At 40.0% G+C, this 27,844-nt stretch overlaps 1 protein-coding gene across 4 annotated transcripts in view; it reads right to left on the reverse strand.

The window, feature by feature from the left end:
- AP3D1 (adaptor related protein complex 3 subunit delta 1) overlaps window positions 1–27,844 on the reverse strand; it is a 46,128-nt gene that overhangs the window by 2,171 nt on the left and 16,113 nt on the right. Inside the window, exons 4-32 of one of the 4 annotated variants that reach the window (XM_074927752.1) lie at window positions 27,164–27,244; window positions 25,145–25,252; window positions 24,658–24,787; window positions 23,175–23,314; window positions 22,832–22,905; window positions 20,918–20,967; window positions 19,233–19,282; window positions 18,768–18,816; window positions 17,819–17,964; window positions 16,187–16,335; window positions 15,865–16,095; window positions 14,244–14,475; window positions 13,591–13,736; window positions 13,317–13,458; window positions 12,284–12,355; window positions 11,259–11,334; window positions 10,252–10,451; window positions 9,487–9,560; window positions 8,277–8,300; window positions 6,985–7,183; window positions 6,189–6,251; window positions 5,467–5,565; window positions 4,809–4,958; window positions 4,621–4,668; window positions 4,055–4,244; window positions 2,853–2,941; window positions 1,731–1,816; window positions 1,174–1,295; window positions 335–414 (exon numbers count right to left, since the gene is read on the reverse strand). In XM_074927752.1, coding sequence (XP_074783853.1) covers window positions 335–414; window positions 1,174–1,295; window positions 1,731–1,816; window positions 2,853–2,941; window positions 4,055–4,244; window positions 4,621–4,668; window positions 4,809–4,958; window positions 5,467–5,565; window positions 6,189–6,251; window positions 6,985–7,183; window positions 8,277–8,300; window positions 9,487–9,560; window positions 10,252–10,451; window positions 11,259–11,334; window positions 12,284–12,355; window positions 13,317–13,458; window positions 13,591–13,736; window positions 14,244–14,475; window positions 15,865–16,095; window positions 16,187–16,335; window positions 17,819–17,964; window positions 18,768–18,816; window positions 19,233–19,282; window positions 20,918–20,967; window positions 22,832–22,905; window positions 23,175–23,314; window positions 24,658–24,787; window positions 25,145–25,252; window positions 27,164–27,244 — 3,300 coding nt within the window. Of the gene's footprint in view, window positions 1–334; window positions 415–1,173; window positions 1,296–1,730; window positions 1,817–2,852; window positions 2,942–4,054; window positions 4,245–4,620; window positions 4,669–4,808; window positions 4,959–5,466; window positions 5,566–6,188; window positions 6,252–6,984; window positions 7,184–8,276; window positions 8,301–9,486; window positions 9,561–10,251; window positions 10,452–11,258; window positions 11,335–12,283; window positions 12,356–13,316; window positions 13,459–13,590; window positions 13,737–14,243; window positions 14,476–15,864; window positions 16,096–16,186; window positions 16,336–17,818; window positions 17,965–18,767; window positions 18,817–19,232; window positions 19,283–20,917; window positions 20,968–22,831; window positions 22,906–23,174; window positions 23,315–24,657; window positions 24,788–25,144; window positions 25,253–27,163; window positions 27,245–27,844 lie in introns of those variants that run through there. The other 3 variants (XM_074927755.1, XM_074927753.1, XM_074927754.1) reach the window with 3 other exon arrangements.

Consider the following 27,844-nt stretch of genomic DNA (forward strand, 5'->3'; position numbering starts at 1 on the left):
TTCTAAGCAGGGACAATTTTATTCCCAGGCAAGCTCAGGGAATGGACCCTGGCGGCGGAGCGGGCAGAGGAAGGAAGCAGGTTTAACCGGGAGGCCAGCTCAGGAAAGGCCTCGGGGCTGCTGCCACCCACCAGGTACGTGCTGCTGGGCGACAGAAAGCCCAGGGGAAGCACAAGCTTGGCAGGAGCACAGCGGAAACTGCTCGAGGGGCCAAAGGAATTAAATTGCCTGTGGTATCCCTGGATGATTTAGGTTCCCTCCTCCTGTTAAGCTAGGAAAGGCTGCAGGTTTCGCTTCTCTCGGGTCTTGTTTCAGAGTGGTACAAAGCTCTCACCTTTTTTACCAGTAGGCAGACGTGATGGCCTTGGATAGAACGACTGTACATTGATGCACACGAATCAACGCGTTCCACAACTATAAAGAAAGCAGGAGTTTTCATTTAGTGGGACAACTTTTAAAAGTTTTGCCTCCCATGAAGAGGAACTACTGCTATGCCTGGCCTCAAGGAATAGAAGCTTCTAGCGAGTAAGGGGAGGAGGAAGTCAGGGTTAAGATGATGAATGTGCCTGGCTCCTCCTGGCTCCCTATCTAGGACATTTCACAATAAGGTTAACTCATTTGGCTTTTAAGCAAGCTGCAAATGTTTTGTGGCAAAAATGCTGATCAGAATGCAGATCTCTTCCCCAGAAATAACTTCAGTGAGGCAACACCTAATGCGTACACCAGAGCATGATGAAACAGCCATTTGTTTTGCTTCATCCAGTACTTGTGTTATTAATTACTAACTCCAAACTTGAAAAGCTCACGTTCTCCCTTACTGAAACGAAGCACTGGGGAAAGAGGTGAGCTGAAGCACGAAGATCAAACACACCCTCCAAAGAACAGTTACAGCCCTACCTACAAGAAAGCTGCTCCCGTGGTTCCTGCCATGTGCCTCACTGGACCGGAGGAAAGCCACAGGGACAGAAAGAGACTTCATTCTGAAGAACACTGCATGCCTTGAGGATACCAAAGTATTACAAAACTGGAAAAAACTCCTCTCCCAAATTTATTTAATCTGGCCATCACCTGCTTCTGTCATTGTTGAGGCCACAGAGCACTGAACTTGCCAAGCACAGCTGAAATTTTAGAACACAGAATTTTGCAGAAGGTTCTGCATCGAGGAAGACTCACCTGAAAAATGATGATGAAAACATATCTTTGCCAGTAGATGTTGGAAAGAAATGCTAATTCCATCTACTTTAATAGAACTCATGTGCAGATCTCCAGACTCTAGGAGCTTGGCAAAAGCATCACTGCAAAACAGGAAGGAAAGTAAACACTTGTACTAGAAATCCAGGTGAAATCTGCCACATTAGCCCCATGCAGACCTTGAGACATCTCAGGATGCAGAAGACTAAGTACTACCAAGCTCTAGGAAAATGGATTTACAGCAAATATGGGAACAATACTCCAGACTCCACTGGAGTACCTGTGACTTCAACCAGAGCTACTTCCACACGACCTCTGCCAGCCTACAGGGCACAGAACTCCTTCTTCAGAATCACTTGAAATAAGTTGCTGGAAATATTTTAACAGTCAAACATTACACAAGATAACTGAACCAAAGCAGTCACAAGCAGCCAAAGTCAAAAGCATGCTGTGTATCTTGCAGAGATGGCCTGCAGCCAAAGCTCAGCTTCACATGGGCGGCAAAAGCACCAGTGTTGTGCTCCCTAAATGGCACTTACCTATAGCAAGGCGTCGTGATCAAGTATGAAGCGCAACTGAAGTGCAATTTGAAATCTAGTTTTTCATGGGTTGAACCTTCATCATTCTGCAACAGGTCAAAGGAAAGGAGATGAATGGGAGCCCAGAGGCAGCAAGAGGAGGCACCACCCCCACCTACCAAACAGGCACCAACGAAGACTTTAGGGCTCAATTCCCTTTGATATACCCTGGCTGGGCCTGAAGGGTCACTCGGAGAACCATCACACTACGACATCAGGCCACTTAGAGAAAAGATGTGGGCAGCTACGTTCATACGTACATCCAGAGCAGGTAAGGGACACAACCAGAGGGATCGGGCTGCATTTCTGATTACACTCTGCTGAAATATATTGAGCAGACTGAACTTAACCTAACACTTGGAGAGGTGGTTTTACAGTTCACTATTTCCCAAGCAAAATAATGAATTAAAATCTCCCAGATTCTTAGGTATTGAAAACAGGACCAGTATACTCTTTTTATGAAACCCTTAAAATAGAGATAATGGCTAACTCTGAGGGAGCCACAACGGTCTCCATTCACTTCAAGCTGTTCACACAGCTCCTTCGTTATGAATTCTATTGAAGTAAGATTAGAAACCTACAGTCTTATACAGGTCAATACCTATTAAACAATGCCTTCAACTAACCTCACTCTGGTTCTGGGTTTCCATGCGTATTAACTGTATCTAATTCCTATTACTATTTTTCCATCCTCGTACCAGGTAGCACTGTCCAACTGATTTTTGGATAACCGAGATCAGAACAAACAGATTCTGGGTTGCATCTCTCCCTGGCTGCTTGACCTCCTCTCCCCAGCAGATGCACCACTGTCAGCTAGAAAATCACTGCGATGTGGCATATGTTTCAGGCTGCATTGCTCACACACTGCCAGGAATGACAATATTGGGCATGCTTACGCAGTATTCGGGACACTCTTTGCACATGATGTCATGTAAAAATACTTCTCACATCACAGAATGGGCTGGTGCAGCAGAGATGAAATGATGCCTAAGAAAAGCTCTAAAGCAGTGCTTTCCACCCAAGTCAAGCTCCCTTATGCAGTTCCAAAGGAAGCAGAAGCACAGATTTTAAAGCTGCACTTACTTTGACTATAAAGGACAGTGTTCCTTTTAACTTCTGAGCCATAACAATACTCTGAAGTGTAAACACAAACTGGGCTTCATTAGAGATTCCTAGCATGAAGAGAGGAAAGGGAGAAGTCAGGTCAGAAAATAGTTTCCATATCTAAGTAATGGTTAGAATAAACTGATCTGCAGCAGCTCAGCCTTAAGTACTGACTATTTCTGAACCCAGCTTAAAATTTTCCATGTAGTAGGAACGAAGTTATATGCACAGTTCCTGATGTGAATTAACAGTGTTAGCTCTTAGGTCTCTGAAAAGCAGCAGTGACAGCTGGCATTTGGTAGAGGTTATTGAGTGAGTGCCTGGGCAAAGTATGTCACAGTGGCAATGTATTTAAACTGTTTGCATAATTAGAAAAATATATAGCTTTCCAAGTAGTTTTCAGAACTAATATGAATGCTCATGTTTCTATGCTTTTATTTTAATATACAAGTCTGTGTCAAGAACTGCCTTATATAGAATAAAAAACCACCCCACTGCTTTTCACATGGGGGATCAAAATGCACCCTGAAGACACTAAATCCCAGACAACTTGTGAGTCGTTTCAGTATTCAAATTAACTCTTCAGCAAAGGAAGTGAAATTCAAAGAAATTCAGCAGTTCAGCAGTACTACTGCACTATGTATGAAGCCATTAGTCTTCATTTCTGTGTCTAATATTTCTTAAAGGCTCAGCTCCCCATCCAAATAAGTACATACTTTTCACAAACTTTCACTGCATACGGCCTCTGCCATTAAAACAGTGGAACAATAGCTCAAGAATAAATCCAGAGCAGATTCTAATGGTTCACGAACCTATAACTTTGTTTCATTTTAAATCTCATAGCAAACTCCTCATGAATCTCAGACTCCTGTAGTTGACGATGCTGGCACATTCAAGGGTGTGCCAGTCTGTGGTCACCTGAAAAAGCAACTCAGGCATTCGGACTCCAGCCCTACATTATAGGCTTTGCTCTTGCTACACAGAACCACCTGAGTTTATAGCCACACTGTAAGAAGGCTTATCCTCTCCAGTGAATTGTGTGAAAGCCCAGCGAACACCCAGGCAGAAGGATTTGTCTTTCTGGAAAACAGCAAGTAGCAAGAAGTTCAAACAATTCTTTCCACAGGAGGGCAGTGCAGGACTAGACATACTCCAAGAACCCTGTGCAAAGCTGCGCATACCAGGGGGTAGCTGGAAGGGCACAGGTATCCCATCATGTACTGATGATCCTTCTGGTCGGAGCATTTTAGTGTTGAGAGAGTCCAGGACATTTAGTTCCATGCTCTTAAGGAAGCTAGTGCTTTTGTTCTCAAAGATAACAGAGACAGTAACTTGACTATCATTCTGGAGGTTTCCTTGAATATCATAGGTCTGCAAATGAAGGGGAAAAAAAGTCACAGGAAAGATTCAGAAACTTCAAACAGCAGAGCACTAGAACAGAACACAGCATCAGAATAAAGCAAGCTTCAAAAAGAAGGTAATTTGGTACAGCTATAGGATAATGAAAAGCACACTGGTGATCAGCTCCACAGTACTGCTAAGTAGTGGGAAAATGAAACACTTATTAAATGGGACACCCAAAAGAATAGAAACGGAGCTTTGTTACATTTCTAACTCCTGTGATTTAAACAGTTCTCCAGTTAAATGCCGTCTACATAAAGTCGCTATACTATCCCCAGGGTATGCTCTCTTTTCTTAGAGAACACAAGAAAAGAAGAGATCAGGATTTGAAAGCCAAAAAACTCACCATTTTAACGTATGGATTTTCAGCAAGAAGGCGGTAACTGGACATAGGCTGAAAAACGAGGAAAAAAAAAAAATCACAGCTGCAACATACTTAATTTGTCTGAAAAGAGCTGTCATTCTCTTTCCTCCCAGAACAGTTTAGCTCCTGCCTTCTCCCAGGGCAAGAGCAGCCAGTGCACTGCTACTCACTGGTAGTGGTTCATCATCTAGTGTTCCATTCTGCACCGACTCTGTTGTCTCCTCCTCGCTGTGATGACTCTTCTTTTTGGATTTCTTTTTATCCTTTGATTTCTCTTCTTTCTCTTTCTTGTGCTTTTTCTTCTTATGCTTGGAGGATTTCTACCAAGAACAAGAAGATACTACAACAAACCCTTAAGGAAACCTTACATTTCTAGCAATCACATCATGACCCCTCTACCAATCTTTCAACTCTAAACTCCCACTCTACGCAGCCTTTGGGACTGAACAGTTTCCTACTACTGCAGAAACCCAAAACAAGAGCTCCCCTTCCTTAAACCCCAACAGTCACTCTGTGCTGAGTCCCAGTAAACCCTTGCTGTCCACTCACACGACAACACCTTAACCCACAGCAGCCTGGGGCCAGCAGAAGGCCAGATCTCTTCAGCTGTTTGGAAGCTCAGCTTTAAAGCTGCTACATGACCCTTGGCTCAAGGAACAACCAAACCTCTTCCTGTGAAGTGTTTAGAGCTCTTCAAGGACTTAACATCACACTGCTGCCTGTTTGCAGGTGGTTACTACACTGCATTGGTAATTCCTGTGTGCTTTTTAAGGAATACGAGACACTAGGGGAGTATGGCTAAGGGTGTCAGCAATTTAAACCACATACCTTTCCTTCATCCTCCTCCTCCTCATCTCGCTCTTCCCTTTCTTCCTTCTTTACTTCTTGAGGTTCAGCCACAACAGCAGCACCCACTACAGGCTCAGTCTGAGTAGATTAGCAGAAGGATTATGACACTAACAGAACACAGTTGAAACAATTGAATCCCACACCAAAAGAAATCTTAACAGTGACACCCCTCCCCACACCAACTTTTATTTCAAAAATTACATTTGATTAACATGGTATCAAGCCTTTCATTTTATGCCTCAAACCCAGCAAATATGATCAGTTGAGGACCAGATACAAAAATTTTTTTCCAAGGAATCCATCCTCTTATATTCCCTGTCTCTTCCTCTGAAATCTCCCATCAAATTTCATGAGACTTCTTCTTTCAGACTACGTCTCTCGACTGCTAATATTGCTAATGTCTAGCTCACACTAGGAAATAAAACCATGCAATAATATAATATTAAAACACAACAATAATATTAAAATTCACCAAGTCTGCATCTGTATTTCTATCCATTGATCTGCAGCACAGAACGACCCTGAAAACTCCTATTACAGTGTCTGTAAACTGGGGAGATAAAATGTCAGTGCTTCATAGCAATAAGTTGAGGAGGTGAAGCCTGTCTTTCCCTTCTCTCCTGCAGCATGACAAAGCACTCGTATCACAGCTAAGATGAAATCACAATAATAAGTTTCCTGTGATGTGGTAAGATGTCTACCTGTAGCTGGGTAGTGGAAGCGGGAGGTGGAGCAGTGGACAGCCAGAAATCCAAGTCTTCCCCCTGAATTTCAAGGGAAAAACAAAACCATAACACTTGTTTTGATTCTTTAAGAAAAAAAATAATCATCAATTAAAACCTTAAGTTTTCATGGAAACGCATCTCTCCAGAATGCTCACACACAGATGCTCTATTACATTTAGGAACAAATAGTTCTAAAAGTTTGACTGCAGCCTTTGAGTAACTTCCAAACCTGGACTAGGCTGACTAACTGCAAACTACCCCACATTTCACAATAGCTACAGGCATTCAAGGAACATGGGCTGCACCCTAGAGGAAGAGCGTATCTCTGCAGAGTGATGAACAAGGAGGATACTTCAAGTCTTCAGAGTAAGTGACAACTAATGTCAGGTTTTATAACCGTAAGATTCTGAGGTACACGGTGACAGGATGTAGAACAAAAATGAGTTCCAGGTATTTTGCTAAACACTTCCCCATTTTAAGAATAGACAAAGTATCAGTAACCTCAGCTTCCAAATTAGATCTGGTAGATCTGCTGTGTAGGCTGCAGTAAGCTGAATTCTGCTAACTGATGAGGCCAAGTAAATGTTATTTTTATTAATAATAATCTTTAAATATTTACAGCCATAAGAACAGGTATTTAAGGAAATAAAGGTTGAAAACGTTCAGCTGTTTGAATTGTCAAATGTGACTGTTCCTAAGCAACAGCAGAACACAGCAATAAATATGGCCCATAACAGCAGTTTCTAACATAATGTAAGTCTTGGAGAATTACCTTTTTTTCTTCTTCCTCCTCTATTACCTTCTTCTCTTTCTCCTTTCCTTTGCCTCTCTCTTTTTCTTTGTGTTTCTTTTCCTTCTTTTTGGGTTTCTTGCTCTTCTTCTCTACTAGGGGAGCTTCTGAGTCTGGTGACTTCAGGGTCTCAACGTTTCTATGTCTCTGCACTGGCAGCTTCTCACTGTCTGCTAAGGGTCTTAAAAATCAAGAAACCATTACCCTTCTGCAAACAGTCTCCCTTAGCTCAGATTATCTGCTGGCATCCAATACAAGGTATGCTTTGTTCTTAAAGAGTTGGGCCCCAAAACTCTTAAATTGGCACATACTTCTATACCTGAAGTTTATTTATGTAACTGCAGGCACTGCCCTCGTGGATTAGCAGGTAATAGAAACAATTTGAAGGTGACTGCGAGCCAAGCTCTTGCTGACACCGGATCACTCTTAAAAGGGGTAAGTACAGACTTACAGGCTGAGGAACACCTACAGAATACATACACACAGCATTACGCTGCCTTTCTGTGGAACCACTCTCAAAGGAAGAGGGAAGATATGAAACAGTAGGAAGTGTTTGCAGCAGTGTGGAAATTCAAGCAGTGGAATGACAGCATGGCTCAAACAGCCCTTGAAGGGTGTGGCTTTTGTTACTGATGAATAGATCGCTCCAATTGGAAATTATTTTAAGCAATAAATTCTTTCATTTAGAAAATTTATGCTACGACTCTGTACTCTATTGTTACATTCAAAAAGTTGTGTTTAATTTCAAATCCCTGTTTCCAAAAATCATTAGTAGTTCAGATTTATACTGTATGCCAAACCCATTACTTGGGGAAAAACACACCACAGGAATTTCTCCGTTCTTGTGAAACATTGTCCAGAAATCAGTGAGAAGTTCATCAATTGCCACTTTTTCCATTTCTACAGCTTTTACTCAGTGTTAATTTTCATGTTTGAGCAGCAAACATGAAACAAGTTCAGGAAGATTTCTAATGGTCTCACCTGCCTTAATTTTTTCCACTTACATTGCAGGAAGAACCAGACCCAATTAATTTTTTTACTTTGAAACAAACCCTGTAAGGGCAAGATGGACTCCATTTGTTTGAAGAGTAAACAGATCTCATCTTTAAGCTATTTCACATATACCTGCACAGGAACAGGGGTTGATGCTGAAAGTCAACGATGAAATAAGACTCACACAAATTTGAGGGTCAATGATTTCAATAGTTTCATCACCCTTCAAGTATTTACACTGTCCACTGAAGTCAACCAACCACTTAGCAATATATTCTTACCTGGAAGGCTTCCCTGAAACCAGACTGCATGTGAGCGTGACACAGACATAGCAGTGCAAGCACAGAAAGAAAGAGAAAGGACAGAGACATGAGAAAACATGACAGGAGAGCACAGTGACTCATGAAATGGGAAGAGAATGGATGGAAACAATACCAAAGTCCAAAGATGCCTCCTGGAGCACAGCATTCAAACTGCTCTGCTCTATGTTTTCTAGGCCTGTCATGCAAATATGAGGTCTATAATCAGAAATTAATTTCCTTTTGTACACTTGTCCCCTGTAGACTCAGAGGAATGTGACCAGCTCATGGAAAAAAAGGAAGTTTGTCAGAAGCTGTTCTTTCGCTTTTTAAAATGTTATATCAGGTTTTTTGCAGGATACCAAGGGGCCAAACACTACAGATTTGAGAACCGCAGAGAACAGAATTTAAAATTACGTGCCAGAGAGAGACACTACACATGCACACATGTGCCTGCCCAGCCTCCAAAACTTTACAGGAGGCATCCATGGACAATAAATCAGCAATTATTTTTAGCGTGGTGAATTTTTTGAAAAAAGCCCCTTTCCATGTGCAATACTTAACAGTCCACTGCTAATTATCACGTGGCATGCAGGGATTCAGGGTCTGCTGCACTGCAGCCGGGCGTGCTCACACTGTGAACTAGTCCAGCAGCTGAACGGGGACCAGCCTCTGGTCTAAGTTCAGATACGTAGCTCACTCAATCATGTTAGAACAGGATTTTCCAGCACTGGCACCACACTGCATGTTCACAGGGCAATGGGGATGCTACAAACTGGCTGTTACTGGCCAGAGGATCACAAGGCAGAGCATACAGGCTCCAAGATGAACACAGGCCACAGTGCCAATGCAGGTTAGATCAGAGAGATACTGGTACACCCGAGAGCACAGACTGTCTCACATCTGATCCCAGCTATGCTGTCTGAGCTTTCAGGCTCCATCCAGTCACACAAAACAACTCCCCTGTCTATCCCAAACCCCCTTGCTACTTCAGCAGCTTTGATTTTATCAGGTATGCTGCAGTGGGAACCCAAGCCTGGATGATCATCTAAGGTTACATCCAAGACATAGCGAGAGACAGTCTTTTCACTTAGTGGACTGCAGATAATGCCACTGCCTGTTTAGCCCCAGACCTGCCCTCATGCATTCTGATTGGCAATTAAGTAAATTCGCACACAAAACTGTCACTTACTTATCCAGATCTATATCAAGTGCCTTATATGGATCATTGGGATCTTTGTCATCTTCATCACTGGGCAAAGCATTCTGCAGGAGAGATAAAGACACCATCCACTGAAGAAGCAAACCACAGGCAGTTTCAAAACTAAAAAAACTTTACATCACCCCAAGTTTTTTAAGATTGTTAATCCTGGAACAGGCCAGCTGGCAGTCAGGCACAGTAAGTTATAGAAACAATGCACTTAAATGCAGCATCTAGTTACAAGATTAATTTAGAACAGAAAACCATTCTTCATAAGCTGCAGGATTTGAATTACTGCTGTTTGGTTTTGATTAAAGGAAATTTTAGGAACAAATACAGATTACATCATTAGCATGTGCAATTAATTATAATCAGCTGCAAACCTGCTGACTAGACAGCAAGTTAATGTCAAAGTGAAGCAGCAGAGCATAATAAATGAAGTGACTATTTGGATAGCGTTACTTTTAGGCAGAGATGCATATTGTTTGTTAGGGTTTTTTTGCTTTTTTTTGTTTGCTTTTTTTTTTTAATAGCTTCAGTGGCAATTTTTGTCTTTTTGTGCACAAAAAGACAATAATTTCTTCCCCGCAAAGAACAGCGTAGGACCATCTCAGTCACTTCTTAACCAGCTTTGCAAGAAATCACAGCTCTTCAACTACAACAACACAGACTGGCTGGCAATTCTTGGGGAAAAAATCTCTCCAGAAGAGCACACAGGTAAACCCCCAACTCAGACCACCAACCGAAGCAACTGACCTCTGGCATCTCTTCTGTTATGATATCGACATGGTGAGCTGGAGCAATGTCCTCCTCACTCTCCGTGTGCAGAGAGTTATGGCGATGATGTTTACCTCTCTTCTCCTTTTTCTGTTTTTTCTTTTTCTTGTCTTTCTCCAGTTTCTGTTTATGTCTTCGCTCTTCTTCCAGTTTCACGTACTGGTCAGACATAGGCATTCCTGCGGAGGAAGCCAAACCGCTTTCAGGCTACAGTCCACATGGACACTGATCACTGCAACAATATGTCAGGAGTGAACCTTGCTTCTAGCTTCTCAACACCTCTCTATGCTCCCGTATCACCTCACATACAGCCCCTCTAGCACCAGCTTCACCATCACACTCCATCTCCCCAGAACAGGACAGAGCTCTATCCTGCTCCCTGATTCTTGTCCACATTAACTGGATTACAAAGAGCATCTCAACATTGATATTCTAAATAGAAGTGGTGCCGTTGCTGTACTAATACTGACAACTTTCCACACTTTCAGGGAAAACTTTTTATGTAAGCCTTAAATATATGCACTTAGAACTCATCACTGGCAGTGTACTGCACTTTATCAACAGCTTTTCAGTGCTATATCAAACCACTGATTAGACACACAACTATCTTCTGATATTTGAAACATGATATTAAAATAGTATCTCTATCATTAGACTCCACTTAGTGTCTCCTCATCACCTCCATCAGCCCTTTAAGACATCCCAAAGGTGACTATTACCTACACAGAACAGTGGTTAGTTCACACGTTAGACTTGGCTGCACAATACACTTAATCACAGAATTAATTCTAATACTGTCTCGAGAGGAACTGCACTTGGACTGCAAAGTACTATTTTCAAACATGTAAGTTAAGGAGATTTATTTAAGAGTCTAATGAAAATATGCTCCTTGCTCTTAAAAACCTAAGGAGGAATCCATAAGAAGAAATTATTACTTTTGCTTAACTGAATTTCTGTAATTAATTTTAAAGATTAGCTGCACTTACCTGGAACTTTTAAGGGGACAGAAAGGTCGATCTGGACCACAGGTATATGTTCCACACCTGGAGTGTCTTGGTATCGCTGGGAAAATGAAAATTTGTTATGTTCTGGGCATTGCCAGATACAAATGTATATAACTAGGGATGTTTCAAAACATCAAACAGTTAATCCTTTAAGTAAACATTTTAAAAGAATAGGAATGGAATAGCTCAGTACTAAATCCTGTGTGGTAGCAGAACGCATTTTTAAAGCCAGCTGACAGCTATTATAAAAGAGCCTACTTTTAGCGACAGTTTTTTAACCCTGCTTCTGCCCTGAAGAAGGCTTGTTGCAACTCTGAAGAATTTTTGATTTGTGTTTTACTGCTAATAACTTGCCTCTTCAAAAAGAGAATTTTTTTTATTTGAGTTAAGGAAAACGGAGCAGTCCTTAGGATATACAGGGAATAAAGCAGGTTCTTTCCCTGAAAAAGGGGGTTAGAAACCACAATGACCTCTTGATCCATAAAACACACTGCATGTTCAAGAGGACCATGTTCACTCTCTCTTCATTGCCCTTAATGAAGTAATGAAGCAATCTGAACCCTTCCATCACCCACAGCTGGGACAAACTACCTGCACAGGAATCCGTGACACAAGGATTCAGAGGAAGAAGTTTCTCTACAACTTTTAGGGAGTCCTTGCTGAAGTATAAGCACTGCACTTTCCACAACAAGTTAATCCGGACTGTTCCAAACTGCTGTGTCATGGCAGTTTTGACAATTACCACTCCTTATTTCTAAACTGGAGGTCCACCAGAGACTCACAAAAAGCTGGCTGCTCTTTGGATATCACGTGTGAGTTTCTCAGCACAAAAAAGACTTACAAAAATAGTTGTAGGTAGCCCCTCCAGTTGGCACACAAGATCTCAAGTGATCAGAACTGGAGTGAAAATGATCAGAATATCCCAGAAGGAAGCCACAGATCTGACATTCAACAACCCTTCACACAATTACCTAAGAGGTCAACAACATATTTTAATTCAGACTCACCTTCTGTGGGGAAGGAGAACTTTTAATATAAAATGGGTTGTTTGCCTGTTCTTGTTTCCGGGCTTCTCGACGCTAAAAGCAGAAGAGTATTTGTAGTTAGAATGCTTGTTTATAAGCAAAGAGAGATAAAAGCCAAAGTGCAAAATGCAATCTCCCTGAATTTTTGGAATAATACATAACTACTTGCAAAAACACTACAGCAAAGTAGCTTGTGCATGATAAACCAGTTTTGAGTTACAAGACATACTAGGATATAACTGCAAGTACTTTTACTCCTGTAATTAATACTCCTTAGAACACCCTTCCTTTGCTTTTTAATTGTAGACTAGAGATAGTAATTTCCCAAAGATCAGATTCTGATGGCAATTTTAAATTTAAATTTAAATCTATTTTCATTTTTGCAAAAAGAGGAAGATGTGAAGATTCTTCTCAATAAAAAGTTTTCTCAACTAAAATGAAAAGATCAGAAGCAGGAAACGTGGTATCACTACTGAGAACAGTCCACATTACAGTAATACATAGAAGTTGCTGAAGTCCATGGACGAAGATGCTGCTGCTTTTTCTGCTGATATAGAGCACAAGCACACAGAATAACAGAGATACACCAGTGGAGGAGGTGTGTAAAAAACCAAACAGTTGCAGAGCCCAGCACAAGTGTCCATCCTCTAGACCCTGTACTTGAAAGTGAACTGCACTAGACACCACAGTTTTTACAGGTCAGATTTTTACAAGAGCTCAAAACACCTAACAAGGGCTAGAAGTTTTTATAAAATGTTGCTTCTGTATGGACAAGCTAGGCAAGCTAGACTTCCGAGAGAACCTCATACCTGACGTATTCCTCCGTGCCTAAAAAACCCACATGTATTAAACTACAAATATTCTGTTCACATCAAATCATCAGATTTCCTGAGCTGTAGAGAGTAGAATGGCTCCCTGGCTACACGGGGAATCCATAACAGCCCCAACTGCTTTAGCAGTACTTACAACATCGCTGCTGAATTATGTAGGGAAGAGCATTTTAACATTCACTCACTCTGGCCAGTTCCTCTTCATCTATTTCTGGCTGCCTATGTCTGGAATGCCTTTGTTCCTCATCATGAAAAATTGTTTTGGGCTTTTCATCTTCAGACTCGCTGTCTGATGGAGGTTCATTGATCCATGCATCAAGGTCCAAGCTGGTAAGAATTGCAGTAAACAAACAAATAGATTGACTCAATACCCCTGAGCATTTCAGTGGTTCTCATCACATACTTAGCTTTACTATTTAAAAGTTTGAATAAGGCTCTGGGAGAAAGAAGGAACCTTACCCCTCTGGAACTGGTACTTTTTTCTGTGCTTTAGGAGCCACAGGGTTCAGCTCACCAGCAAACAGGGCTATTACTTCCTCAGCTACTGGTACTTCTTTTATTTGTAGCTTCTGAATATATTTTATTAGTTGCAAGATGCAAGAAGCCTAAGAATAAATGCGGAAATAATTTCAGAATTAACAAACTGAACTAAAAAAAAAATCACCTGCAATGAAAGTCAGCAGAACACAACTGTTCTAACTCCATTAAGGGAATGAAGAAAAGCAGCATAAGCTGCAGGTTTAGAGCAAATGTAAAAAAATCCATGTTAACCCTTAACCCTCTCTTCTAGCTATGTTCTTTTTGCATCCTTGTGTGCTTGCATAATTTTAAAATTAAATTGTTTTGAGTGAAATTCTTGCAAGCAGTCTTCAGAGGTGGTATGGAACTGGAATAAGATCTGGGCTCTGACATGAAATGTCACCACTCTTCCCACCCACTCTAGTTCTAGAGCTTCTCTTCCACCGCGTTACACAAAGTACAGAATAAATGCACCACTCCATTGATAACAATGGCTTATATAAAACATGCACATCCACAGAAAATTACATACATGCTCCAGTACCCATGAGAGACGTTGTATGGTAAATTCCAGAATAATACTGTTCTCTTACCCTCTCCTGAACTTCTAGATCTGCACTCTGTACAAACTGAGGCAGACGCTCAATCATCAGCTGTGTAATTTCCTGAGCTGCTTCCTTTTCCCCAGATTGCTCTTTCTGCTGTAGGATGGATGCATAGAGCTTCACCATATTCTGGACATAAACTGCCTGGATGTGGCCTGGTAGAGTTGTAACTTTAGGCCTCAACATTGCTTCTAAGGTTTGGTTTGCTTCCTCAAGGTGTCTATAAAGACAGAGTTGACAGATGAAAGACAGCAACTGAGAAATTTCAACATTTCATCAGCCTTCACGCAGAAGAATTTTTCAAAAACCTTGGTTGCAGTACAAAGTACTATACAAAGACAGGACACTACAAATACATAATAATTTACTCTCTGTGTATTTTCCCCTTCCAAATTACAGTACTAACATGGCACAGAAGAATTTACAGCTTTATCCTTTTACAGAAGGGAGGGACACCTCAGTTTCTACTTTTACAAGTTCAGTACTCCCTCCATTAACTAGGCATTGCACTTTTAAGTGCCAGCTCCACTGACAGTTTGGATCTAGCAGCCCAAATAGCTTCCTGCCATTCTGTACTTTACCACTTGCATAAATGAATTTCCAATCATTTACTGAACAAAAATAAAATCTAGTAGGCAATGCTTAATACACAGAAAAGAATGCAGATCATACACCTGTTTTAATAAATCTCATGCTCTTATTCAAAATTGTCTGCTCACAACTAATGGAAGACGCACAAAAATGTTACTGGTCTATTACAAATGGAAAACTAAAGTTCTTTCAAAGTAAAAATGGGATTAAACTGAAAAAAGGAGAATATATTCTCTTGCCTCTTAATCTACAGTTTTCTTTGCAGAACATTTCAAGTTTGATGAAGATCTGAGCCTTACCAGAATTCCCTAAAAATATCACACCTACTATGTGAATTTAAGCTGGAACCAGTGTTCAGAGTGGCAATTACAAGAAGAGACACCAAACCAGATGATAAAAGGACATTACAGCATCATGGACTGTCCACCTTAGCAAAACGAAAGCTAGGCAAGCATGTCTGTACGTGTATCTATTTAATGTTATCTAACACAACCTACTTAAGCTAAAAGACAATGTTGGCACAAGAACATTGAAAATTGTGCTGCTGTGGGTACAGAGACGTTCTGAGCAAAAAGTAAGATGACTTCTAATTCTTAGGAAGACGAGGTTTTGCAAAAACCTTTCAACAAGGGCAAAACAGGGAGGAGAGCAAAAACTAATTCAAACATGGTGACTGGACATTTTCCCTGATATAAGTGGGGTAAGACCTTAATGATTAAGTAGTTCCTTCAATGTCTTAAGATCTTACAGCTTATACGCACAACTATGCCTTCCTGCAGGAGTGGGCGGGACTATAGAGACAAGAAAAAAGACCAGATATTAAAAATGAAGTATCTGTCCTGGCTAGAAACAGCTGAGGAGTCTATGGGGCAAGGGAGCGGGAAAGAAGCAATCATTTTGTTAGCTTTAGGGTGCATATTCTGAACTATCTTTCTCTCAAAAATATGTTTTAGTGACCGGTATCTTTGTCTGAAAGAAGCTGCTCAAAGCACATCAGGCAGTTTCTGCTCGCACTTACTCAGAGAACTCCCCACATATCCAAGCAGCAGCATAAAGCACTTCACAGATGCCATTTCTCTGGGTGTTGCTGGCTATGAGATGAGCATTGTCCAGAAGCATGGCCATTTGAGAAACTGCAAATTTACGAATAGCTTTAACTCTGATAGCTACATCTAACATCTGAGCTGCTATAAGATGCCCATGCCGTGTGCCTTCCAGTCGGGTCAGCTCCACCAAGATGCTTATGTACCTAAAAAAGTGAAAGGGATGCAATTTTATCAGCAGATAATCATGCATTACCATTGCTGATGATCTCAAAGCTGACACATAAAAACACTGACCATTCAAAGTTTGTGATATATTGATAATTGGACTGACTACAAATATCTATGATTTTGGTCAGAAGCTCATCCCGGTATGTCGTCCCTTCTGCTTTATCCACGTGAATCATCAGTTTCTTCACTATCTCCATCAAGTTCTTCTTCGATACCTGTAAGAGTTATTGAAGGGTTGAATGACAGCTAAGCCATTTCCCATACTGTCAAGTCCTTCTAGTTCCATTAAAGCAGCTACTAGCTGTTTGACGGACCTGTCATGTGTTACAAGAGATCAGAACCACCTCTCTAGGCCCAAACTGGTCACAATCAAGAAAGGAATCTCTGTATTTCTTCTCAATATAGTTATTAAATCAGAGCCAGCACAAGTATACAAGACCATGCTGTGGGAGAGCTGAGAATCATAATTACTAGCAGCAACATAGAAATCCAGGAGAAAATGAATCTTCTACTTCTGCCAGATGGGCAAATTTAATAGTTTAAAACATTCTTGCTTCTAAACTAAACAAATTTAAGAGTCATTAACATCCAACGTAATTCTAGCATTTCAAAACATAGCTGTATTAACTTGCTCTGGAAACTTATTTGTCTGAAGTGACCAAAATACTCAGTAAATATCACCAGTTGTGACTCACTGTTTCCAGCTATGATCTTCCAATAGTATGTGTTAAAGACATCACTAACAAGAACATATGTAATAGTATTTCTACAGTCATTAGAGACAGAGATGAGCAAAATGGTAGACTCTTTGTTATCTTTTGACTAAAGACACAACACGCAGAACTGACCCTACAGGAACTAAGAAAAAACTCCAGCTCTCTTTGCAACAACATTAAAACCACTGTCTGATCCTGGGTTATTGATGTTATTCTCATCTCGTGAGGAGTACCAGACAAAAGGCATCCCTTCTTTTCACTTTCTCCTCTAAAATAGGAAGCTATGAGACATATCTATCACAATCCCTTTGTGCGTGGGGGAGGGTGCAGCACAGATTCTTGAGTGAAAGGCACTTTACTATATAAATCACAACCTTTCAGAGATCAAATGTTGTCACTACAAGATTGGCTCTGCAGCCTACGCACGTTTATAAACTGCCCTGCAGAATGTGGGCACAAGACTGGTGGCACACAGGAGAACAAACAGAATAAGATTCTGTACATGTTATTAAGAGACATAACAAAATTTATGATGATGGGCAAATTTGACATTAAAGCAGCTTAAAGCTCCTTCTGTTGTTTCAGAGTGCTCCGGACTGTTTCTCAGACTGCATAAAGGATGTCAGCCTGCACTACTGTGTGCTGCAGCCCAGAACAGCACGGACCTATCCCTATAAGACTGCAGCCCACTTTATACCCAGACTAAGCACGGAAGGAGCACCTAAGGCTTAGGAATTAGAAAAGCAGCCTTCCAGGTGACTTCCACAGCACTCACACTCAGAAACTCCTTCAGTCTGAACCCCGGTTTTTAAAGCCCTCTCATACTGTGCCAGATCTTTTACTTGTGTCAGAAAAGATACGGGAGTTATTATCACAAAACTACTTGGAGAAGGGAAGAGAAAGTTGAATGTTTTTCTTAAACATCAGCCTCCTAAAGGGTCATGGGGGCTGGAGAGGAAAGGAAATACATGTATAAACATACCATGCCATACAGGAGATCTAAAGCTCTGAGTCGGATAGACTCATCTTTGTCATCCAAACATTGGAGAATGAGATCCTTGTGAGACTGAACTGATTTAGGATGCGTTTTCAGGATTTTGGACATAGCTAACAGTCCCAGGTATTTCACTGTGAAAGACAAAATATAACTTCTTTCCAAATATAGAAACACTGTTCTGTGTTTAGCATGAAATCTTAGTACCAAGTGCTTATACTGAAACCAACTTTAATATACTTGAATAAAAATCTATGACAGGTAAAAGCATTTTTGAGGAACAGTGCATCACAGATTATGGTCTTCAATTTCATAATCCCATATACAGGCATGTAATTACATATATAATCTTCAGTCTTCTTGCACCTCAGATTTTATCACTGACTGAAAAATATGTATATATTTAATATTTATTCTACATTTAACATATAGAAACTAGGGGTTTTGAGAACAGGCATCCTAGAATGAACACAGCTTTAAAAGCACTGAAGATCGGTGTATTAAGTAGGGGCCCTGTTCTCAGTGGGGAAAAATTCAGATGTCAGGAAAAAGATCTGCACAAAAAAGGATTTCCCAGTGTTCTTTGTAGTCACTAAAATAAGTAAGCATTCTTACACTGCCGAATACTCCTCATGCTTTCTCCAAGCAGCAAGTTTATAAAAAGGGAAAATCCAGAGTATGGAAAGAAAACTGGTTTAGATCTACAAGACCACAAACAGCAGTAATATCTCAGTTGTTTTAAAAAAGCTCATTATAAAGAATGTTCACTATCAAGAATTATTTCCACATAAAAATCCCAGCAATTGTTTATAATGTACCAGACACTACAATACTGAACAAGCTGTTTGGAGAAACAGCTCATTGCTCTAAGACTGCTGCAATTTCTCCCCAGTGGTTGGTTGCTAAAAGCTTCCACGAAGACAAGCAACATACTTACAGTTCTGGTCAGAATCTTCTATCAATATCCTTAACTTCTGAACACAAAGCTGGAAAAAAGACCACGTCGTACTTATTACAAGTCTTAGAAGTCTTAATTAAAATAACTCTTCATTAAGTTTACTCAATACACAAGGAAGCAGTCTGACCAAGACCCGGGGCCTCTAGGTAAGAGGGTCTTGTTGCATTAACAGATTCAAAACGAAAGGAACCTCTGTATGATCGTACTGATAGTAGCCACTGAATAGGGAGTTAGGAAAACTCTAAATAAGAAGAGTCTACATTTTAGAGCAAAGAAAGTGGGAGAATTTACATAGGAAATGCTTCAGTCTGTAGAATTCCACCTGAGTGAGAGGGGAGCTATTGCTTTAACTTTTGGCAAAGGAACACAATCCAATTTCTCCATGGAACTTGACATTGCACAGTAAAGCAGAACAAATAACCCCCACCAAAACCCACGTTGTACCTGGATGCTGGCGCTGTGATTCGGCATCCCAGAGGACAGAGAGATCAAAACTGAAATACACAAGCACAAATTTCAGTTGGCATTTCTGTGTTCTGAATGAACTTAGCAACACAACTCCTAAAGGTCAACAGCTAGCTCAGTTCACAAGGAAAAACGCCACTTTATTTTGTTGTTTGTTCATTTGCTTGGACTTTTGCAGGGTCTGGGGGGAGAAGAGAAGGGTGTGACACATACTGTAGTTTCATACACCTTAAGAGGAATAATAGCAGGGCGAGAAAAAAAGTGTAAAGGCAGAAACTGCTGGAACAGCCAGGTCAAAGCTGCTTTTCATTACACTTTGCTCTTATTAAGGTTTATTTGACTGATATTGCATAGCAGTTAAGACTGTAAATATGTCATCAGCTACTGTATGGATGAATTTTTAAGTATGCACTTCCCTAATGTAACGAGATGCAGCAATGGATCCTAGAGTTTGATGTAATTAGACTTGAGCTTTAATCAAGCCAGCAAGAGACTCAAGGCACAAACTGGGTCCCGTTGTTGATTGTATTGGACATTTGTAAATCTCCAGCAGCACAAAACCCCAGAGCAGAGAAGGTAGCGTTATCTTGCTAACTGCTGCTGTCGTCAGCACATCCACGCCAACACCGGCCCTTTCTGAGCAAGCCACACACGCTGACCTTCTCTCCGTAACCCGCAGAGCTACGTTTCAGACAAGGCATGTTGCATGCTCTCATTTCAGGTCATGCAAAGAGCTGGCAGGTGCAAGGTGCTGCTCTAATGCAGGCACACAGCTTCACATCTCATTTTCTGAATTTGAGTTTTACATGACAGTCCCTGAGGTGTCCTGGGTGTGCGAATTTCCCTTTGACCCACAGAATTACCCTATTGTATCTCGGTGAAGCACAATCTCATCCACAATGGAATTAATCTCGGTGTTATTTTTCTCCCCATCATAATATCATCTCTTATTTCCCTGAAGGAATGAATACAAAGTGAGAGATCACCCTTTCCTCTTTGAGCTGACCCAGTACAGCAAGTTCCTGCATCATTATCCGAACTACCCACAAGAGCAGGCTTATGGCCAAACTGTGATGTCAGTAACCCTCTACTTTCACACTGTGATAGGAAAAGTGCCAGGTCTGAGCTGGAATACTGTGTTATCCCTTTTTGCATTTGTTTCTCTCTCCATCCCTGCCATGGAGTTCATATCCCTTCCCCAGACACTGAAATTGTAAATCAATGATTCCAATTACATCCTTTAAAGGATGACGCCAAGTTTTTAAGCTGTGAAATTGTAGGATAAAAAAAAACACTCTGCTCCTTCATCATGTAAGAAAACTTTGTCAAAGTTTCCATGAGGCATCAGTCTTTTTTTAATTCTAACACTGCTGGTGTATTTCGTAGTTCCAGCAACATTTAGGAGCTTGCATATAAATAATCACTCATTGTTCACACTTTGTTTCAGCCTTTACCAAATACGACATAGCTGTAGTAACTTAGCCTCATCCACCGACAACAAAGGATTTCAGTTACAGTTACACAGTAACACAAATCAAAGTTTGCCAGGCAACTGACTTCAGTTATAAAATAGATTAAGTTAAGAAAAGGTTTACAGATGGTGTTAATTGATGACAAAGTTCATCGTGCTTTTCTTTTTCTAGGTTACAAATTTCAGTTCTCACCTGCTATTACTGTGTTCACACATTCATATAAGAGAGACATGGCTGAAGTGCTGAAACAGAAATCAAGTATTTTAAATAAGGAATAAAATCGGCACATTTTGAAGAGCTGTCAGCAATATCTTGGAGCTAGTTGACACCTTTAATTACACAAGAAATTGCCAGTATTCTGTTCCATATACCTTCAAACTAGACGAAATGATTCTCACTTCAAAACTGTCGGGGGAAAGAAGGGCCACTGAAGGTTTAAAAAAAAAAAAAAAAAAGAATCTCAGAGAAGCAGCAGATAACAGAAGGAATGAGGAAGGAAGTGGTTACTCAAAACCTCAGTACCAGTTACGGAGCACTGAAGCAATCTTGTCCAAGGATCAAATTAAATCCTCTGACCAAGGTCAAAAATTCACAATAAGGCAGGCAGATGGAGAATCTCAAGTATCTCTCCAAAATGAGCAAGTCACACGCAAACAGCAGACTTCTGGTGTGCAGGTACACACTTGCTCATCCCTGTAAGTGAGCAACCCATTTTCAACGTTTGGGGGAAATCAGACTTATATTCAAGACAACTTTTGAACAGAGAAATTTTTGCCAGTTGAACAGAGATACAGTACAGCTCTGAGGATTTCAAAGGTACTTACAAATCCTTATCTACACAAGAAGGAAACACAGTGAACCTCACAAGTAACAAAGGAGCAGACTCCCAGAACAAGGTCTGCAAAGGTAACGAGCAAACTCCTCAAGGCAGCAGTCAGAAGCGATACCGTGAAGGTCACTCAGCACACCGCATACGTGACTAGTACTCTCAGAACCAAGACAATCATTTTTGCTCCCTACGCACTTTGTGGTGGATGGCAGCAAGGTTTGCCTTATGTGTAAACGACATAAGATCCAAAATGACTGAATGGAGGCCAAACTGAACAGGATTAAGTCCTCACAAATAATAAAATGCATGACTCATGTGGGAGTTGAGGAGAGGAGGGAGAGGCAGGATTGAAGACATACTGTCCTTCCTGCTTTTTTTGGTGAAGTACTGTTTCTGGTGAATTTGTATCTATTTGTCTCTGCTCCAGAAACCCTTCTATCTGGATGCAAGGCTGCTGCCTGCTCCGCTCTGAACCAGCCTTAAAGGTGTATTAGGAGGATGGAGAGTAATTGTTTGGCTAAAGCTGCTCTCATGGCTACACAGATATCTGTTTAAAATGTGCTCATTCCCATCTATCTTCCTACTCTGCCATGCAAACAGAAACAAACATTTAACAACTCATGCATAAGATCACACTTCTTTTTCATAACTGGGAAAATACGTCTATTCCCTCCAAGACATCTACTTTCTGATTTCAGGTCAGAATTAGATCCAAAACAACACTACAAACCAGCTTTAACAAGGGAAAAGGAAATACCTTCAAATGCATCTAAACTATATTTAGGATGTATATTAAAGGAATCTCTTACAAAACATGCCTGGGCTGACAAAGACATGAGAAACAACTTTAACATACTCCCTGTCACGCTGCTTTGGTGGGTAAGGCACTTCCAAAAAAGTCAGGAACGTAGTGGGTGTAGGTGAACGGGAGAGGCAAATATACAGCTGAGCCTTTTTTAAGTCAGAGTTTTATATATACTCCATAGTCATCTCTGGCTTAAAATGAAGTGAAAGGAAGGAAATTACTCCAATTTTCATGTATGCTTTGGAGAAATTTATGCTGACAGTCAGACACCCAAAGACTTTCATTTAAGGTATTTTATCTCACTCAGCTTTTTCAGAAACAGTCCTGATGTGATTATCTTTTGATACTTGAAGCCAACACATATTGATATGCAAGAAGTTGTCCAGAAATGCATCCGCAGACCTAGCTACTGACCTCCCTAGCAGGCACTTCACCGATCCTGAATGAACAAAGCAATATTTGTCATACACACCTATGGATGAGGTTGGTCAGAGGCTCAATCAGTTTCTTTCCCAGCCTAGGTTCTAATGGAGTAAGAGCACCAAACTATTAAAAAAAGAAGTGCAGACAAGAAAGTTATTTAATAGCTGCTTTTAAACAGTATAAAACCTATGATTTACATGGCAGGTCATTATATTTAAACTAAGCTATATTGATATATTTTTTCTCTCTCTTTCATTATGTTCACAAGCACATGTTCCTGGTTTCTTTTTATTCAGATTTAATGGTAACTATACCTCCAAGAAAGAAACCTACTTTTGCACCCAAGGTAACTTAATGAGAACCCCCTGTGAACACAGATCCAGAATACTTGCCAGTTTTATAATTTTTATGAGAACCCAATTATTGGTGGACGATGTCATCAACTTGAAAAAGAGTGGAGCAAGGGAAAGGTAGTTTTTGGGATTGCGTCGAGCCAGCTCACAAATAACATTTACTGCAGCAGACTGCACACCTGGGAAAAAGAAGTGGGAAAAGCAGAAATCTCATCAATGCCTTAATTGTAATTGAAGTTTCTGGTGCAGAACCCCCAGAACAAAAGCAGCTCAAGATTCAGACTTGCGTGTCCAGCCTCATTACCAACCATGAGGTAATGAACTAAACACAAGAATGCAAAAAGAAACTGAGAAAGAATTTTATTTAATTTTGGCTATTTTCTAACATGTCAGCAAGCTGGATATTTGCTTTGGGTCCAGCATTAGAAAGACCAGGACACCGTCAGCCTCTTTCCCGCTTTACTGTGGGCAGCTTGTTTGTGGGACACAGACAACATAATAATCAGTAATCCTACCCGCCATAAAGTTTCCAAACACTCTTGCTTCTTTAAAATGTATTATTTAGACATGTTTAAATAAAACACAAGAATAATGAATCCTTGAACAATATGACTGGACAAGTTAATTCCCTTCTAATTGCTCAGCCTTGAAACTGATTGTTCTCAACTTGGAATCTTTTAACCTAGATAATCCGGGTTTCCTAGTAGAGAGCAGTCCTTGTCTCCATAAAGCATAATAGGTATTTTCTTCCTCTGTTTGCAGGTGAGGGTGTGTGTGTCTTGCTTTAATTAAAAACATTGTCCTTGGAAGATGCATCTTACACACCCACACCAAACTAGTCCAGTACATGCAATTAATTTTCTCTCTCTTGTTTAGAGGCAAATCAACTGGAAATCACAGAACTGCAGCGCACACACAATTCTTGAAATAAGTGTATGGCATTCTGGTGCAGTGAGGGAAGAGGGAGTAGAAGTGTGAATATGATCTAGAGCAATTGCAGATTTACTGTGCTGCAGCTGATTTACACTGACAAAATAGTGAAGGGCCCAAACAGCAGTCTGGAGTCAAAGTTTAAATTTAAAAAAATAGAAAAAAAACATAATGAGTGATGCGAAATTATTTTAAGTACAATCCATTGCAAGCCAATAGCTGCAGCTTTGTGAAAGAGCACATGAAACAATAACAACTAAAACCCAAACCCTGAAATCAACTGAAATATTTTCAATAGCCACATCAAGCAACAAACCAGGAATCATTAAGTAGCTTTGTCCTGTTAAGGTTTAATCCACTGACATAGTTTCAATAGCTTTGAGTTTGAAGTAAAAATTGGACATTTTCAATAATTATTTTTAATATGGCAACATATGTCAAAACTCTCCTATGGTCATCTACTTATCAAACAGGTGAATCAGTACCCAAAAAACTGTTACAGCATTTTTCATGTATCCTTCTCTCCACAAGCTCTAAAAGCACGTATACCTACACGTTCTGGAGCAGAAGTAATTTATTAAAATCCACTCACCAGGATCTGGATCTTCAAGTTTCTCTTTAAGGCGAGGAAATGCGGGACGGAGGGACTCTGGGTATTTCAAAAAAACTTTGTACATGATTAACACTGCCTTCTTCCTGATATAAGGCTTTGTATGAGACATCTGTTAATGAAACAATTGCAATCAGGCTCTTAGCAAATTTGTGTTTCCAGAGTTCTTCTCAACGTTCTTACGTCCACACCACTAACACAAAATTTCTTCCTGGGAGGCTCAATTACTTTTCAAAAACTCTTATTTTGCTCTCCCCTCAAAGCTCTGTCATTTACCACCAAAAGTAAGAGAAGTATGAAAGGTAATCCCCTTGAGCTAAGGTCTGTAAAGGCTCCCCCAAAACCCCACACAAACAAAGCATCAGTTTTCACATGTTAACAGTTCTAAATTTAACAGCTATTTAACAGATTTGAACAACTTAGCATTGTTTCATTACAGGAAAAAGTTATTTGAATCTTATCAACTCACCAGGGTCATGATGTCATTTGCCAAGTCCCTGGCAAGATCTGGAGTAACAAAACAGGACAAGCCAGTCAGTGCAACTCCAGTATCATATTGGTTAGGGCTACTCAGATCCTAAAAAAGGAAAAACAGGCTCAAAAATTTAAGATCACAGAGGATGTCGAGACACAGTTTTCTCAGATCAATTTTATTCACTCAACAGATATGAAGCAGAGCTTCTACTCCAAGGGAATATTTATATCAACTATTAATAGGAATGTTCTCCAACACCTGCTAAAATAGCTTGGTGTTTAATAATGGGCATGAGGAATCATAATTAAACAATAGATGGATGACTGCAACATCAAGGCAACTACAGATATTGTATCTTGGCGGTATTTTAGGAATGACAAATAATTTTTTAAAACTCATTACATGATCACAAACACGTTTAAAATACTGAAAAAACCTGGTATTAAATATAAACCCTACTAAGTCAAGGCCCAACTGTCATCAACTTCCCTGGGAACAGGCACTCTTGTCGAGTGCTTAACAGCATCCCAGCTTAATCTCTCTAACAGAGGAATGAGATTACTTTCCTTCCAAGCTGCTGGCAGCACCATAACAAGACTAATACAAGTTAGGGTGTAGAATACATTTTATCGGTCAAGTTTCTTTGGACTTATTTGTAGTCAGTATCCTGCATGGTCTTTCAGGTATTTTTAAGCTTTAGACTCCTAACAATATTAATATTCATATCTGAGTATGTTCAAGTGTAGATTGTAAAACCAGACCTCAATAAATACAGAGTGTCACAGGATCACTCCTTAACTTCAGTTATTTGGAAACAAATATACCAAGCGAACTGCAGAGAACATTTCCACATGAACTACCAGAATTAACTGTCCAGATTCATGTGTACACAGAGGCTGCTTTAGAAGAGCTAAACATAGTCAGGCCTTCAGGGTTCTGTGCCATTTGCATCTCATTTTGAAACCTTTTGCAGGTGGTAGGAAATTAGATTCTACTTTAAGAATAATGAAATCTACTTCTTAAGGAGCAACAAAACTTCGCAATTCATTCTGCTTTAATGTATTTTAAGAACTCATAACCCCTTCAAATATGAAGTTGGTAGATCAATGAAACATGAAAAAGCATCTTTACGCCTTTATGTAAAAACTCAGGCACAAAAAGGAATAACCTAGTGACTGGAATTCAGTATAATAAAACCTCCATAATAAAGAGAATGGATGGACATTAAAAATATACACTTGTCAGAGCAGAATAGTTTAAAAAGTAAATGGAAAAGCAATAATTCTTTAGGAAAGATACTGAGTAACATCCCACTGATCTTTTTTAAGTGAAAGACTTTTTAGCTACTCAGATGGTAAAAATGTAGGCACATCTTGTACCAGATCAGTCGAGTTTTAAAGTAGTGATACTTAAAAAAATTAAACTTAAGAGCTTTAAAAATATATCTGTAATCTGAAAAAAGAAAAGTATCCTTGCAAGTCAATAACTCTGAAAAAATTCAAGTGAAAAAGCTCTATGAAAATAAATATGACACATTTCAGTACATTAATACAGAATACCACTTTACATACAATCTTTACTATTTGTACACACAATTATACCACAGAAGTCAGAAGCCTGATCTGTTATTACGAGAAGAACAGGTCTTCGCAAACAAATTTTGTGGAGTCAGGTGACTGCTCATTTTACTTTAGGAACGGGGATATTTTTCTCTTATGAATGCCTAAGAGACTAGCAATATTAACAGAGATTGTTGTTGTCACCATCCACTGTGATGAACAAACACAGAGAGCTGGTGTGAGACAACATGAGGGAAGCCTATGGACAACTCCTAAGTACCTCATTAATCCTTCAGCTTGTGGAATGAGAGCAGACAGTGAATCGAGTAAATACAATTCTACTAAAACACCTTTATATTCCTAACAGAGAAATACTGTGTACAGTTTTGAAAACACAAGTGGGGAGAAAGAGCAAGAAAAAAAAATAATTAAAGAACTGAAGTAAAAAGCTTACCTTTCTGATCTGATTAGTAGTCAACATAATTACATCAGTTCCTTCATGAAAGCACTGAGAGGCAGCTAGGTAACCAATTCTCTATAACAGGCAAGGAGGAAAAAATTTTTAAGCTTAGACAGTGTTTAGATGAACAACTGGCAGCTTCATAAGCCATATTAAAAAGATGAACATTAGGCGGGAAGTTTGCGTAACAGAAGAGGCATAACAGGGTTCTCTAGGAAAGGGGTTTTACATCAAGAAAGAATAATCTCAGACAAATAATATCTCTAGTGATAATAAATCTATCTTAAGGATAATAAAACTAGCTTCACTGTCTCTACTTTGTCAGAACACACAGGTTCAATGACCACCAAGACTTAGAAATAAGGTAGAATTGTCAGTAGGAGCAATGGAGAATATTACATTTATTTTGTCTGTTTGGACTCCTGACTTTCAGATACTAAAGCCCAACTTGTAAACTATTCCTTGCAAAGTAACATGCCATCCTGTCTGGTGAAAAAGGTCTGCAACACAGAGCATGAACAAAACCTTTCAAGAAAAATTATAAAGCTATTACAAAATAGAATATGCCTGCTACTAGGCATCTTAAGCAGTGTTCACATAAAAATACCCTGTTTTTTCACAGAAGATATCTGGCAGCTATCTGGTAAAAAAGCCTACACTAGCAGGCCAAGTATT

This window comes from Athene noctua, chromosome 27 (assembly GCF_965140245.1).
Source record: "Athene noctua chromosome 27, bAthNoc1.hap1.1, whole genome shotgun sequence".
NCBI lineage: Eukaryota > Metazoa > Chordata > Aves > Strigiformes > Strigidae > Athene > Athene noctua.